The sequence below is a fragment of the Boleophthalmus pectinirostris genome, unplaced genomic scaffold (assembly GCF_026225935.1).
Source record: "Boleophthalmus pectinirostris isolate CB_2022bp ecotype Guang Dong unplaced genomic scaffold, ASM2622593v1 HiC_scaffold_15, whole genome shotgun sequence".
Lineage (NCBI taxonomy): Eukaryota > Metazoa > Chordata > Actinopteri > Gobiiformes > Gobiidae > Boleophthalmus > Boleophthalmus pectinirostris.
In genome coordinates, this window is record NW_026571070.1 from 33,574,298 (window position 1) to 33,588,276 (window position 13,979).

Genomic DNA, 13,979 nt, shown 5'->3' on the forward strand with positions numbered 1-13,979 from the left:
AGGTCTAAACTTAACCCATACAGCTGCAGGGGGCACAGGGGGTCACAGGGGGTCACAGGAGCAGAGGCTGTTGCTCATCACTGGGAGCTGCAGAAGAACCGGTGTTCAGACTGGAAATAGATTTTTTATGCATCTTGTAATATTCTGAACATGCCCATGTCTGTGTACACATGACATGACTTCATGCATGAGGCCCATGTCTCACAGATGACTAGCAGTCAAATTTGATGGACACTGAAGCTCACAAATTACAATATTAGAACAACTCTGAATAACAAAGCACAGAAATCTAAATCTTAATTGAATAATCTTTAATTTGAACAATCAAATCAGCAAAAATAGCAACATATAAGGTTGAGATATACAGATACATGTACAATGAGCTCAAATAGAGGTGTGGTAAAGACTGATCATAGGGACAATCTGCTCAACAATATATTGGTCTGTCTCTAGTGTTAAGGAAATACAGCACATAGATCAAAATGGTAGCTACGGCAATAATTATTGCAACTGCATTTATTTTATTTTTCATTCATTTGCATTGTTTAAAGGGCCCATATTACATTTTCTGATCTTGTTTCCTCATCACACACAGACCTGGAGTTGTGTTTTGCTTCATTCACACATGTTTAACACACAAACGCAGTCCTTAGAATTATTTGGATAATTTCAGCCCTAGAATTGCTCATCTGGTACATCTCTACTGCACAAAGGGTAAAAAGTAGCTGTTAACTTCAAGGTGTAGGTGAAGTTTATATGTTATACAACAAATTGTATGTAATGAATTTGAGGAGACCCCAGGAAGAATAGTTAATGATATTTCAGTAGCTATACTAATTAAGTTTATCTTAATAAACTAAACTAAACCGGAGTATTTGGAGCTTGGAGATGTTCACCAATAATGCAGGACTACTAAATTAAGACACAACTCCAGGTTTGTTTGTGGAGGAGAACATTTATTTTACAAACTGTTTATTTTATTACATGGCTTAAAAAATCAATGTTGCATAACAGAACCTTTAATAACATTATTTTGTTGTACCAAAAATTAGAAACAATTCCCTCAGTTGTCTTAAAGTGTATTTTAAAACTGTGTAGAATAGTATTTTCAGACAGGTCTACTTTACAGCAGTTTTCTGTGTCCACTTACACTTTTGACTTTGTATGTCTTTCCTGTGCCTTTGCTGTCACCTACAGCATTTGTTATGGAGCATATTCTTAGCCCTAACAATGGAGGGTTTATGGAGAAGCTGGTATCAATTACAAGGCTCAGAGACGTGAAACATTAGCCCTTTAAGTCTTCACAAACTGTGCTTCTAATAATACCCCCTCAATACATGTGATTTTATGGAGAGTTAAAGAGGAAAAATGTCATGGAGGAGAAAGATTGACCTAAAACACATCAGTTCTTTTTTTGTTTTGTTTTTGTAATATTTAGGATGCTACATTAGCAAGGACAGCATTCAACCCCTTGCCTTGTGGCAAAGTTCCAAATGGAAATCTTGCACGATCAGAGCACATCACATCGAGTGTTTAGTATACATGCACGAGAAGACCAAGGGATCATTATCTGTGAAAGTAACAGAAAGCAGGACCACATGAACTGGGCAAAAGAAAAGAAGAGCTTCACCATTATGTTATGTATGCTTTTAAGATGCATTTATCAAGGGTATCAACAGTTTTAATATTTTTCATCACATTGATGGGAGCTGAAGAAAAGGGGAAAAGAACTTCTCCATCCATGCCTTTAGCGGACCACAAGTAGAGTGTGTATAGACCATAGACTTTAACGCGCTAGTCACCATGTTGCAAGTAGAAAGTTCTCAAATGGCTCTTTTGGCTCCTACTGACTCTGGCTCCCATTAACTGATATTGGAATATTGTGGTCTCTCTCTCTCTAACTGCTGCTGTGAGCCTCGTCATTATGGTCATAAGATGGTGATATTAACCCGCTCTACATGATCCTGGTGTTCTTTTGTTTTTGTTTTGTTTTCGTTTTGTTTTTGTCTGTCTAACATAGGGCTTGACTCCTCATTTATACATTAGCATATCATGATCTGGGTAGTAACCAGTTTTCACGTTGTTCACCAGTCACCACACTGGGAAATAGAGAGTGCGGTGTAGGGTCTGCCCTCTGCTCTGCACACTCATAGTCACAGGAACACAGCAGAGATGAGGCTTCTGTAGGAAACGACATGGGGCGCTTAGAAGTTTTAGGGTTATGTCAATGACAATTGCAGTTGGCTTTTGGTACTGAACATTGTCTCATGTTCTGAAATAGAACACATAGTAATGGAAACATTTCTACTGTCAGACAGGTTTATATCAGAGTTGTGGTGCATCTGGCCCTGAGGAATGGCACAGACTGGATACAGTTCTGGGGAACAAATTCTTTTAACCCCTGCAATGTCATTACCATCAACATTTCTACCCCATGGGCAATGCTGAACAGTTACGGGAGAAATGCCTCTAACAGGTCTAGAACTACGTCCCATTTCTATTCCACGAGAGGCAGATGTACTCACTCTGTCAGTCTGTAGCTACAGTAGTAGTTTACCACCACTGAGTGTTGAGTGAATGAAAAATGAACTGTAAAGCGCTTTGGGGATCTTGAAAGGTGCTATACAAATGCGATGATTAATTAATGAATTAATTAACTCCTCTCTCTCTCCCTCTCTCCACAGACCATGCTGACAGCCATCTCAATGAGTGCAATCGCTACTAACGGTGTAGTACCAGGTAAGGCCTTGTATGTGCAGTAAACATGTGTACTTTGTGTGGTAGTAGTCATGACCTGTGTGTCCCTGTGTTGTCAGCTGGAGGCTCGTACTACATGATCTCCAGGTCTCTGGGGCCAGAGTTCGGTGGAGCTGTGGGATTGTGCTTTTACCTGGGCACCACGTTTGCAGGCTCCATGTACATCCTGGGAACCATAGAGATTCTACTGGTGAGGAGCACTTTACAAAGCAGGACTGATTTACCCCTAAAACTCAGTAGACACAACTTCAGAGTACTAGACACAACTGCCCTGATGCATATGGCTGGTCATGGGAGCCACACTCACCACTAACAATAACTCATTTATTGCCCCTTCTACATTCTGCTTCAATCCAGAAGGGTCTGGAACTGGACCATAGAGCGTGAAACACCACAGTGCACCCACAGCTCCTCATTTGTATCGAACATCTCTCAAATGCAGAAGCTATTTCCTCTTCAAGCTTCTCTTACCATTCAGAACAAAATATATAACTTCTTTATCTGCGATAAATACAAGTCTGGTGCTTCCATTGGTGATTCTGAGAGAATGCATGCAGTCCTTTATATAATTTGCTTCTCCTTTTTAAGTGTAAACTGCCATGTTTGTTTTTAATGCAAATGGGGCATGCATCTCTTTGATTGGTTAATCTGTCTGTCAGTCACACAGTCTGTGTATGTGGTTCTTTCTTGCCAGGTAAAGTAACTTGGTTTAGAGCAGGATAGAACTACCAACCTTTAGGGTTGGGAGGATGAGTTTTGAAGTTTTGAAATAAATGTTTTCTCTGTATCACCAGCCCTAGCTCAAATGCTCATATCAGGTACGTGAGCTTTAAGTTGAATTCATGGATCTGTTTTTTTGCAGACCTACATAGTGCCTAAAGCGGCCATCTTTGTGGCGACCAAGAAGGAGGACGAGGTGGCCGCTCTGCTGAATAACATGCGTGTGTATGGGACGTGCTGCCTGGCCCTCATGGCTGTGGTGGTGTTTGTGGGAGTCAAGTATGTGAACAAACTGGCCCTGGTCTTCTTAGCCTGTGTCATCCTGTCCATCCTTGCCATCTACGCCGGGGTCATCAAGAGCATCTTTGAGCCTCCAGACTTCCCGTGAGTCACATGAGGCCACAGTGGTCAGCACTTTGACCTCACAGTAACAGGGTCTCAGGTTTGATTTGCACACTGGGATGTATGTGTGGAGTTGGCATGTTTCTGAGAAGGTTTCCCCAAGTAGGATAGGCCATAGGTCAGGTCAGAACTATCTGATAAAAGACTTTCTTTGGATTTAAAATATAATATATATATTTATATTTTTATTTATTTATTTTTTTTAAACTTATGTTGTCGATTAGAATTGTTGTTACTTAATTAACTCTTGTGAGCTTTAACCCATGTTGTTACCTAATCAATAACAGAGCTGGAGTTGTGTTTTGTTTCATTCACAAATGTTGGAGTAACTCTTTATTATTAGTCTGTCTGCATCTCCAAAGCTCAAAATGTTCTGTTCCACCTTGTGATTTCGTGTAGCGGTAGGTTCTAGCTCTTTTTATCTTCAGTTCAGAGGAGATTGGAAATTCCAGGGCTGAAATTGTCCAAATGATTCAAACAGCAAAAAATACTTGGATAATACATGGAAAAAAACAAAGTTTATCTACCAAGGACAGATATCACGCAGCTTGAGCTTCCAGCACCAAGAGTAATACTAAAAATACCAAAAATGTATCTGTATGGTGTAACTTGCTACAAAATCTACAACTTCTGAATGTGTAACACTTCTAGGGCTGTAGTCAACTGAAGAAATTCTTGTTGGACTAAAAACATGTCCTGCCAAACTATGAATCGACGATAAAGGGGCTGATCTATGTTATTTTTCATCATGGAAAACATACTGGAGGTGTTGTATTTCGTTCACACGTGTACAAAGCCTGCACATTTACACTTGTTCTTCTCTCAAACAGAAAACACTCTGTTCCATCTAGTGATGTCATGCGGTAACACAGGAAGTGCTTCTCTGTGTTTTCAAACTTTATTCACCTTAACTAGAATCCGTTAGATAATTTCATACCTGGAATTGTCAATAACTACGAAACAAAAGGTAAAAGGAGCTGTTTTTGAGGAGGTAACAACATTTTAACATGGTTTAAAGCTCACGTGTGTAATATAGGACCTTTAAAATTGTGAATCTTTAGTTTGATTTGCTTTTTTACATAGAAATACCAAAAAATGCCAAAGCTTACTCACTTTGATTGACCTTTTATAGGAAACAAAGTATGCTTTCCATTTTGACATTGTGTACACATGTATATTAAGGCCTATAATTCTATTCACCTGCTGTCCTGTCTCTGTACTATCTAGAGTGTGCATGTTGGGGAATCGCACGTTGCATAACCAGAAGTTCGATAAGTGTCTTAAGACTGAAGTGATTGACAATGTGACGGTGAGCACGGCGCTGTGGGAAATGTTCTGTGAGAGCGCCCATCTCAACGCCACCTGTAACCCATACTTCGCCAGCAACAACGTGACCGAGATCCAGGGCATCCCAGGCCTCACCAGCGGAGTTATCTCAGGTGGGTCACTGGGCCTGTCACCAGAATTACTACATTAACTTCAGTTCAGTTCGTTCAGTCTATGAAAGCTGGAACAGTCATTTTGGGGGCTCAATATTTATCATGAAGACAATTTCTTTGCAATAGTGGGAGAGTTTAGCCATTTTTCTAAGATCAGATTTGAGCTTTAGAGGGTTGAATAAATAGGTTTTAAAAGCCGATATCAATTTATTTTATTTTTATTTTTTTTATTACATTATTTTTTCATCACAAATAGACTCGGAGTTGTTTTGTTTCATTCACACATGTTTAATTCACAATCCCTGCATCTTTAGAGTTCTTCTTTCAAACTCAAAACACTTGACTTTCAAACTGAAAACACTTCACCTTCTGATGTCATGTGGTTATACAGGAAGTGCTCCGCTCTCTTTTTAAACTCCACATGGAGTCACTTGGGTCATTTCTGCCCTGGAATTGCCCATCTCTACTGAACTAAAGTTTTTAACTTGCAAACATCTCATGAAAATCTTAAGGTGGAGCAGAGCTTTTTGAGATAAGGAGATGTAGACAGAATAATAAATAATAGATAATAGAATAAAGGGTTATGCAAACATTTGAATGAAACTAAACCTACTTAGTTATGTTTAGAATATATTCACTTTTGTCACTATCTCCCACACCTATGAACCTATAATCTAATAACCCTTTCCCAGTGTGTCTGTCACTCATTGGTACACAGCTCTGCTCAGCTTACATAGAGCTGTCTTTCAGGGCTGTGGAGGAGGGAGTTTGTTAAAATCATTTCCTAACTGTTTCCAAGCTGATACTAAAATGCAGAGGAGGTAGTGTACGTAAGAGGAACATTACTTCAAAATAATATTACTAAAATAGAAGTGCAAAGTATTGGCCCATACTTTTTTTTTTTTTTTATTTGGGAAGGCTACTCCTCAATTAAGAGTAACTGTCTGGATCTAACAACTTATTTATAATTTGCAAACAAACATGAAATATTAAAATCTGGTATTTTCAAAGGATAGACAGCAAAATTAGGGAAAACAAATGAAATCATATCTCGAGGAAGGATGCAAGTAACACAAATGTTCAAATCATTTCATATTGTCAGCACAGATTACTGTTAAATACTCAATTAGGAGTAAAATTATGCTGCTAGAACAGTTCTCTGAATGTTGCTTTAAAAAGTTGCTCAAGTAAATGGAACTGGGTACTACCCACCTTTGCAAAAATGTCCAGACTCCTGATTACCTACTGATTAGAGGACTGAGAAGACTGCCATTGCAGGCTTGTTTTGAGTGTTTGGCCAGCAAAGACTACACACTTTTCCTATTTTACTAATGTTTGTTGTGTGGGCTTAAAGAATCACGTGGTCTGCTCAGGTCAAAACAAACATGTGCTGGCTTACAAGGAAAAAGATCAAATCTGTAATTTTACATTTGAGAGTGGTGAGCTATGGCTGATCTGATCTGACCTGCTGCAGATCTGATCTGCTGTTGTTCCAGAGCCTCCTGTATCTGAGTATCTGATTATGGCAGTGTTTCAGTGGGTGGATTTGTTGATTAAAGCCTTTCTCAAACTTTCCCAAATCTATGTTTGGACAAAGTGATTGCAGTGTTTCTAAAGCTCACCTCAGATTCAAGCCTTGAGTAACCATGATGTGAGCTGGGTTTGTCACAGATTACACTCTGGATAGTGTGAGCATTGCATAATGATGGCTCAGCCTTGTTTCACTGGAATCTCCTGAGCTCACGCATTCTTTTCATAGTTTAAGTCAAAAGTGTGTGCAGAGTCTGATCAGTTTGAGTTTATTTCAGATAAGCTCCAGCGCTCTCGCATAGAGCGAGATCTCATTGTGGCGCCATTTTAATGAATATTTTAGTGAAAGTTAATGCAGCTTTTGTGTCATTCAGGAAGATTTTCTCTTCAAAAAAAGTTATTATATATTTTTATTAATATTAGTTTAAAGAAACTGTGTGTACTCTTACAGTTTTAAAACAGGAACTGCAGTTATAATTGAAAGTGTACTGCCAGAGCACATATGTTTTTCTCATTCTCAGTTAATGGACAGGCCTCATGTAAAAGCTCAGAACCTCCATAATTCCCCCCTGAGCTGCAGAGGCTGCACTAGCACTGACTCATTATGTTGCAGGTGCTGGGGTTTAGGGAGAGACCATTCAGATCAGAGAGAGGCATTTTAGGTTTTTACAGCTAAGCTAATGTTACATACAGTAACAAATCCAGTAGGAAAATGTCCAAATGAACTTTATCACATGTATTGTCACAGAGAAGCCTAATGTTTATGTAAAAGAGTGACCTGTATTGATGTGTGTTGTTGTCCTGTGTGCAGAGAACCTGTGGTCTGCATACGCCCCTCTGGGGACAATTGTAGAGGACCCTGAGGAAGTCTCTGTGCCTGCGCTTGAGTCTTCTAGGGACAAGTACATGCCATACGTGGTCAACGACATCACCACCTTCTTCACTCTGCTCGTGGGAATCTACTTCCCCTCCGTCACCGGTAATGCAACTGCAACACAACTCTTTTATTTAGTATATCTATGGTTCATATCATTCCATTGTAATTATTTAGAAAAATTGACTTTTGTGAGCTTTCTACCAAATTATAAGTTTCCCATTGTTATTTACTTTAAGTACCTGCTCTCTCTAAATCGGTGAAAAGCCCAATACATATAAAGTTTACTTTGTTACCACATCAAAACCATGCCTGAAGAGGCCCACATGGCCATTTTCATAAATATACAAGAGCATGATACACAACAAGACAATACAACTTCACAATCCTGATGCGATATGCAGTAGTTTTATTAGTGGATTATTTTGTTTTGTCACTGGATTTTTATAAAAAAAAGTAACATTTCTGAAACCAAAATCCTCCACATGTACAATCAAAGGCTGTGTCTGAATGTCCACACTCTTCCCTCCTTACAGCACTGTTTAGGGGTCACACCATTGTTAGTGGTGTTCAAATGTCCACTGAGTGAAAAAGTAATGCACTCAAAATTTCCCTCAATGCACGTTGAGAAGTAGCATCCAGCACCGGTCTCTCGACCGGTCAATATAGACCACAATGCATTGTGAGAGTGGGAAAAACAACAGTGGACAGAGACAAGTCTCTGGACACAGCATGACTGAATGAACACGGACAGAAGCACAGTTAGTCCTTTACCTTAGCTCAAGCTGTTAAAGAGCAATCATTTCCCCACCTCAGACAAAAAGTTGAATAATTAATTTCATTTACATGAGATCCAACTTGAAAAATAACTTGTATGGTTATCATTTGTTCATTAATATAGCCCACAAATGCCAATCGATCGTTATTTATGACAGAAATCAGAGTTTATACCAGGGTCACATGACCTGATTGTAGTAGTGTATGTCTGCCCTAGTCCCTAACCCCTCAGTCTCTACAAACGGACACAGCCAATATCATAACCGGTTAGTGCTGCATCCATGTGTGTGTGTGCTCTCTGTGTGCAGGTATCATGGCGGGGTCCAACCGCTCAGGGGATCTGAGGGATGCCCAGAGGTCCATCCCCATTGGCACCATTTTGGCCATTGCTACCACTTCCTTCATTTGTATCCTTCACAGACATCACTTAAACTATATTTAAGTTATCTTTGCTTGTGATTTGGATTTGAAGAGAGCAGGATCTAACTGTATACTGTTTGTGTTGGAGCCCTTGACAGTTGGACAGATGTGACATGTGTGGTGCTGTTTGGAGCTTGTATCGAGGGGGTTTTGCTGCGAGACAAGTAAGTCCTATTCTCTCTTAAAACTGGGTCACCTGACTTTAATCTTGTGAATAAATAAAATAAATCACCCATAGAGTACATGTTAAAAGCAATGTTACTTCAAAATAAAAATGACTCGCGTAGAAGTACAAAGAAATTGTTCAGGTGTGAGTAAACAAGTATTTGTACTACTACTAAAAGTACTAAGAGTAAATTAAAGAGTAACTGTTGGGATGTGATTTTGAATTTAATGTTAATATAATTGGAAGGACAAAACATGAAATAATGCACACAATTTTGTATTTTCACAGGATAGGGGCAAAAATGAGAAACTAAAACATATGTGCTGATGCTGATATCTGGAGAAACCCTCCCATATCAATATATAATTATGATTATAATATAATTAGGAAGCAATATATCATCCCTATCTGGAAATGTCTAATTTATCATCGGTGAAATGGTCAAGGGTTGGGATCTGCATACTCTTTTATCTTAATGGTTTTGGTTGGGTCTGTTTCCTGTATAAATAAGTGCAGTACAGGTTTTAAAAAAAAAATGTGTTCCTTCTTTCCTTATGTTACACTGAAATAAATGACTGCACAGCCACACAAAGGTGCACATTTACCCTACATATACATGGCAGCACGAGTGGACTTTTGGCTAGGCATTGTGTAGACCTTTTCTTGGTGCGTTCCATAGACTGACCCTCGTGTTCTGTGTGTCCCTCAGGTTTGGTGACTCGGTGAAGGGGAACCTGGTCATAGGCACCCTGTCGTGGCCCTCTCCCTGGGTCATCGTCATCGGATCGTTCTTCTCGTGCTGTGGGGCGGGACTCCAGAGTCTGACCGGAGCTCCCCGTCTGCTGCAGGCCATCGCTCGTGACGGAATAGTGCCTTTCTTACAGGTCACACTCACACACTGTTTGGTTTTACATTCAGAAAAAGAGAATGAGAATGACTAAAGCGGCTCCTCTTTAGGTGTTTGGTCATGGTAAAGCCAATGGGGAACCTACCTGGGCTCTGCTACTGACCGCGGGCATCTGTGAAATAGGCATTCTCATCGCCTCTCTGGACAGTGTGGCCCCCATCCTCTCCATGTAAGTTTAGGCTAAGTGTTGCTGTGAGTATGAACCTATTAAAATCCTGAAGGAATAATAATGAATGTGATGCTAGGTATATGACTTAGAATGTAGACATTACTGATCAGGTATTTAAAGCTGTTTTCTCATAAATGGGTTCTTTGTGGCTGTTTTTAAAGGCTAACTTTGTGGAAAACATTTGATCTATTGTGGTGTGCCGCAGGGTTTGTGAGCGTTAGAAACAGGTTAAGGTTAAACACCTACTTCCTACTTTCAAGACTGAAAATCAGGTACCACAAATTTGAACAAAGTTTGTTCACAAAGTCATTCAAGTGCATTACAGATTACGAAAGACATTAAAACTCAATACAAACTAATCAAAACATAAATAATCATAATAAAATTATCAAATTCACTTAAATAGAAGAGAGCAGGATAAAACCCTCACTCACATGAGTCTGGATTTAAAGAACACAAATGATCCATTATTTGCATTGTTATTGGCCTAATGTGCCCCAGGTTGAAAACCATTTGTAATGTAAATCAGCTAAAACACCAAGACACAAAATCAAACTCAAATGTTACAGGCTTGCACAAGCAGTAGTCATGCTGTAAATAGTGCTGGTGGACCTGTCACACTCTGGGGAATAACTTTATGGACTAAACACTGCAATAAATTTGATCTAGGATTAATGATTTGTCATGTTTTTATTAACATAACATGTTTTTATTAATACTGGCCATATGGAACACTGTTTGTCCTCCATATGGCACAATTTGTTAATGTTAGAAATATTACTTATTCATTTTGTTTAGTAAAAACTTAAAACCCCCTATTTTGATAATTTCTTTGCCCAGGGGAGGGCTAAGAAGGCATTTAAATTCATTCTGTCTATGAATCAGCATCACAAAATACTTAGAGATTGTTCAAACTACATTTAATAGCAAGTTTTGAGTAAACCCTTAATTGACATTCATGATGTCTATTTGTTCCATAGTCAGTTATAGTGTAGGAGAAAAGCCAGGAGAAGAACACTTAACCCACCTTGTCCATAGTGTCTGCGTACACTTGTGTGTGTGTGTCTGTGTCTGTGTGTGTGTGAGTGTGTGTATGTGTGTGTGTGTGTGTGTGAAAGGGTGACTGGTTCCTTGTTGTAAAGCGCTTTGAGTTCCTTGAAGGTGGAAAAGCACTATATAAAAATGTGACCATAAACACACAATCTGAGACAGGTTTCTTGAGTATATCCCTGGACTCAAGCAGATCCCTGGACTCGAGATCCTCCCAGGGCTCGAGTAGATCCCTGGACTGGAGACCCTCTCAGGACATAACGTGTTTTGTATATAACATGATGTCATATCACACCAAAATGTTGCACAAGCTATTTAATGTATAGAGAGCTCTACTGGCATGTGAGCTCCTCTAGAGCTGAGATCTGCTCGAGTCCAGGGATCTGCTCAAGTCCAGTGATTTGCTTGAGAAACCTGTCTCACATTTTCAGGAAGACTGTAACTACATATTTAAACCAGTCTAAATGTGTAGAAAACCATATTATGATTTTATGTTATTTAACCCTCTTTTTCTAGGTTTTTCCTCATGTGCTACCTGTTTGTCAATCTGGCCTGTGCTGTCCAAACTTTACTGAGAACACCCAACTGGAGACCACGCTTCAAGTACTACCACTGGTGAGTTCTTCTAGCAAGCGTATTATCATGCACCAAATCTGCTTATGTCATATGTATATATACATATATATTCCCTGCATTGAATAAATGACTCTAATCTGTGGAACACCTCTACCCAGATTAGTGGCGAGTTTGAGGACAGTGGATTTGGTTAAGTCCTAATCTTCTCTCCTCCGTCACCACACTGTATAGTTCTATGATGTGATGGATCTGATGTGTGATATGTGTGACGCAGGACCTTATCGTTCCTGGGCATGAGCTTGTGTCTGGCCATCATGTTCATCTCCTCCTGGTACTATGCCATCGTGGCTATGGCCATCGCAGGCTGCATCTACAAGTATATAGAATACAGAGGGTAAGCTCTTCTCAGAAAATGTCAAATGTTTTAAACAACCTTTTTGGACTTAAAACAGTGGATATTAGCAGATAGCTGTTTAGCCTCCTCGATGTCTTTGAACTGTAATATTTGAATTTTTTGAAAAGTCTATGGGAAAAATCAAGGTAATATTTACTTCTGGAACTAAAGGAAGTATATACTGTCAGACTGCAGCAGCATAGATAGCACCTAGTGGTGGTATGGGAAAGTACAACAATTTGACCAAAATGTTTCTGTCTGTGTACTGTCTGTTTTTGTGCCTGCCAAGAATCAGGAAGTGCCATGCTAGTTATTGTTAGGTTTACAGCGAAACACTGGTCTGGCCTCTGTAAATTGTGAAAAGCTCTTATAAACGTGCTGTGAATAATTAGCATACTCAAAAGATAAACAAGGAATAACTTTGGACATGTCCAAGAAGTTTAAAATGAACTACTGGTAGTTCTGTTTTTCACATTTTAAGACAGTAAAAATCAGGTACAGTGCCTTTAAACAGTTTGAATAAAGGCTAAAGATGGTGATAACATGTTTTTTTTAAGTTGTCTTGTTAAAAAGAATAACTTTTTACTAATACTTTGATATTGTAAGATTTGGAAGGTTTTTGTTCTTAAAGTCTTCGATAAATGACACTATTCCTTAATATTCCAGGGCTGAGAAGGAGTGGGGAGATGGGATTCGTGGACTGTCTTTGAACGCAGCACGCTACGCTCTCATTCGCCTGGAAGACGCTCCCCCACACACCAAGAACTGGAGGTATGTCTGTGTCTGTCTCTTCACTGTTAGTCAGATCCAATAGGGAGGAAGTGAGCAGGTTTCATTCTCCTGATTTAATCTGACAGGTGTTGAATAGAGTGCACTCAGCTAAAAGTGCTCTAAGCTGGAAAGGTCATTTTAGGGGCTTATTGTTGTCAAATCAAATCAAACTCTGAATGAGGAGCATGTATTATACAAAGATGGTAGTTGCAAGCAGATTGAAATTTTAACTCTGGTAATCTATCCGTGAATACCATAAACTGTGTAAAGAAGTGGACTAAGGCAGTGTGACATCACCCATGGCATTCAGCTCCAGTTTAATGAAGCTCATCGATGCCGACAGTTATAGGGGCAAATTTAGAGGTGAGATGTTTGTCTGTGAACCAAGATATGAACATTAATAAAGGACAAACCAGATGTCATCTTACCCCGAGGTTGCTCCCGCTAGTGTCAGCAACAGGTTTGACTGACAGTGTTGCTAAGTGCCCACTCCCTGTTAAACCAGTGGTGTTGTGGGAAAGGGTATTACCTTCAACAACTTCACTCTGGATTGACTCTTTGTTTACTCACGGTCCAGATTCCACAGGGTCCGGCCCCGTTCACACTATTCCATACTCGAGTGGTTTTGGTTGTGGATGCAGTGTTTGTCCACACTAATCTGACTGAAAACTGCTCCAGAGTCGGAACGATCTGATGCCACCAGCTCCCACGAATTCATTTGAGAACTGATCTGATCCGACATTGTGTGGGCGCCTGAAAACACTGATACGCTGATGTAGGTCTGTGCACCGTGATGTAATTCACTGCCAAAACACTAAGAGGCTAGAATGTATGTCCATTCTTATATACAGTCTGTGCATATGACCTGCAAACGTGTAATCTCTGAAAAGTTTAACATGAACCATCTCCAACACTATAGAAGCACAGAACAGACTCACCATCAGCAGAACACCCCTCTGTCACAGAAAGAACACTCATATGAGTGTCACTGAGTCATGACCTTTAGTCCGACAAAAGCTGAACTGCA

At 39.7% G+C, this 13,979-nt stretch overlaps 1 protein-coding gene across 2 annotated transcripts in view; it reads left to right on the forward strand.

Moving 5' to 3' along the window:
* The window catches only part of slc12a7b (solute carrier family 12 member 7b), a 69,272-nt gene that overhangs the window by 39,523 nt on the left and 15,770 nt on the right, over positions 1-13,979 (forward strand). For both annotated transcript variants that reach the window (XM_020930774.2, XM_020930775.2), the window contains exons 5-16: positions 2,685-2,739; positions 2,817-2,947; positions 3,620-3,861; positions 5,107-5,318; positions 7,660-7,827; positions 8,808-8,906; positions 9,026-9,083; positions 9,795-9,969; positions 10,043-10,161; positions 11,728-11,826; positions 12,062-12,181; positions 12,848-12,952. In XM_020930774.2, coding sequence (XP_020786433.1) covers positions 2,685-2,739; positions 2,817-2,947; positions 3,620-3,861; positions 5,107-5,318; positions 7,660-7,827; positions 8,808-8,906; positions 9,026-9,083; positions 9,795-9,969; positions 10,043-10,161; positions 11,728-11,826; positions 12,062-12,181; positions 12,848-12,952 — 1,583 coding nt within the window. The remainder of the gene's footprint in view (positions 1-2,684; positions 2,740-2,816; positions 2,948-3,619; positions 3,862-5,106; positions 5,319-7,659; positions 7,828-8,807; positions 8,907-9,025; positions 9,084-9,794; positions 9,970-10,042; positions 10,162-11,727; positions 11,827-12,061; positions 12,182-12,847; positions 12,953-13,979) is intronic.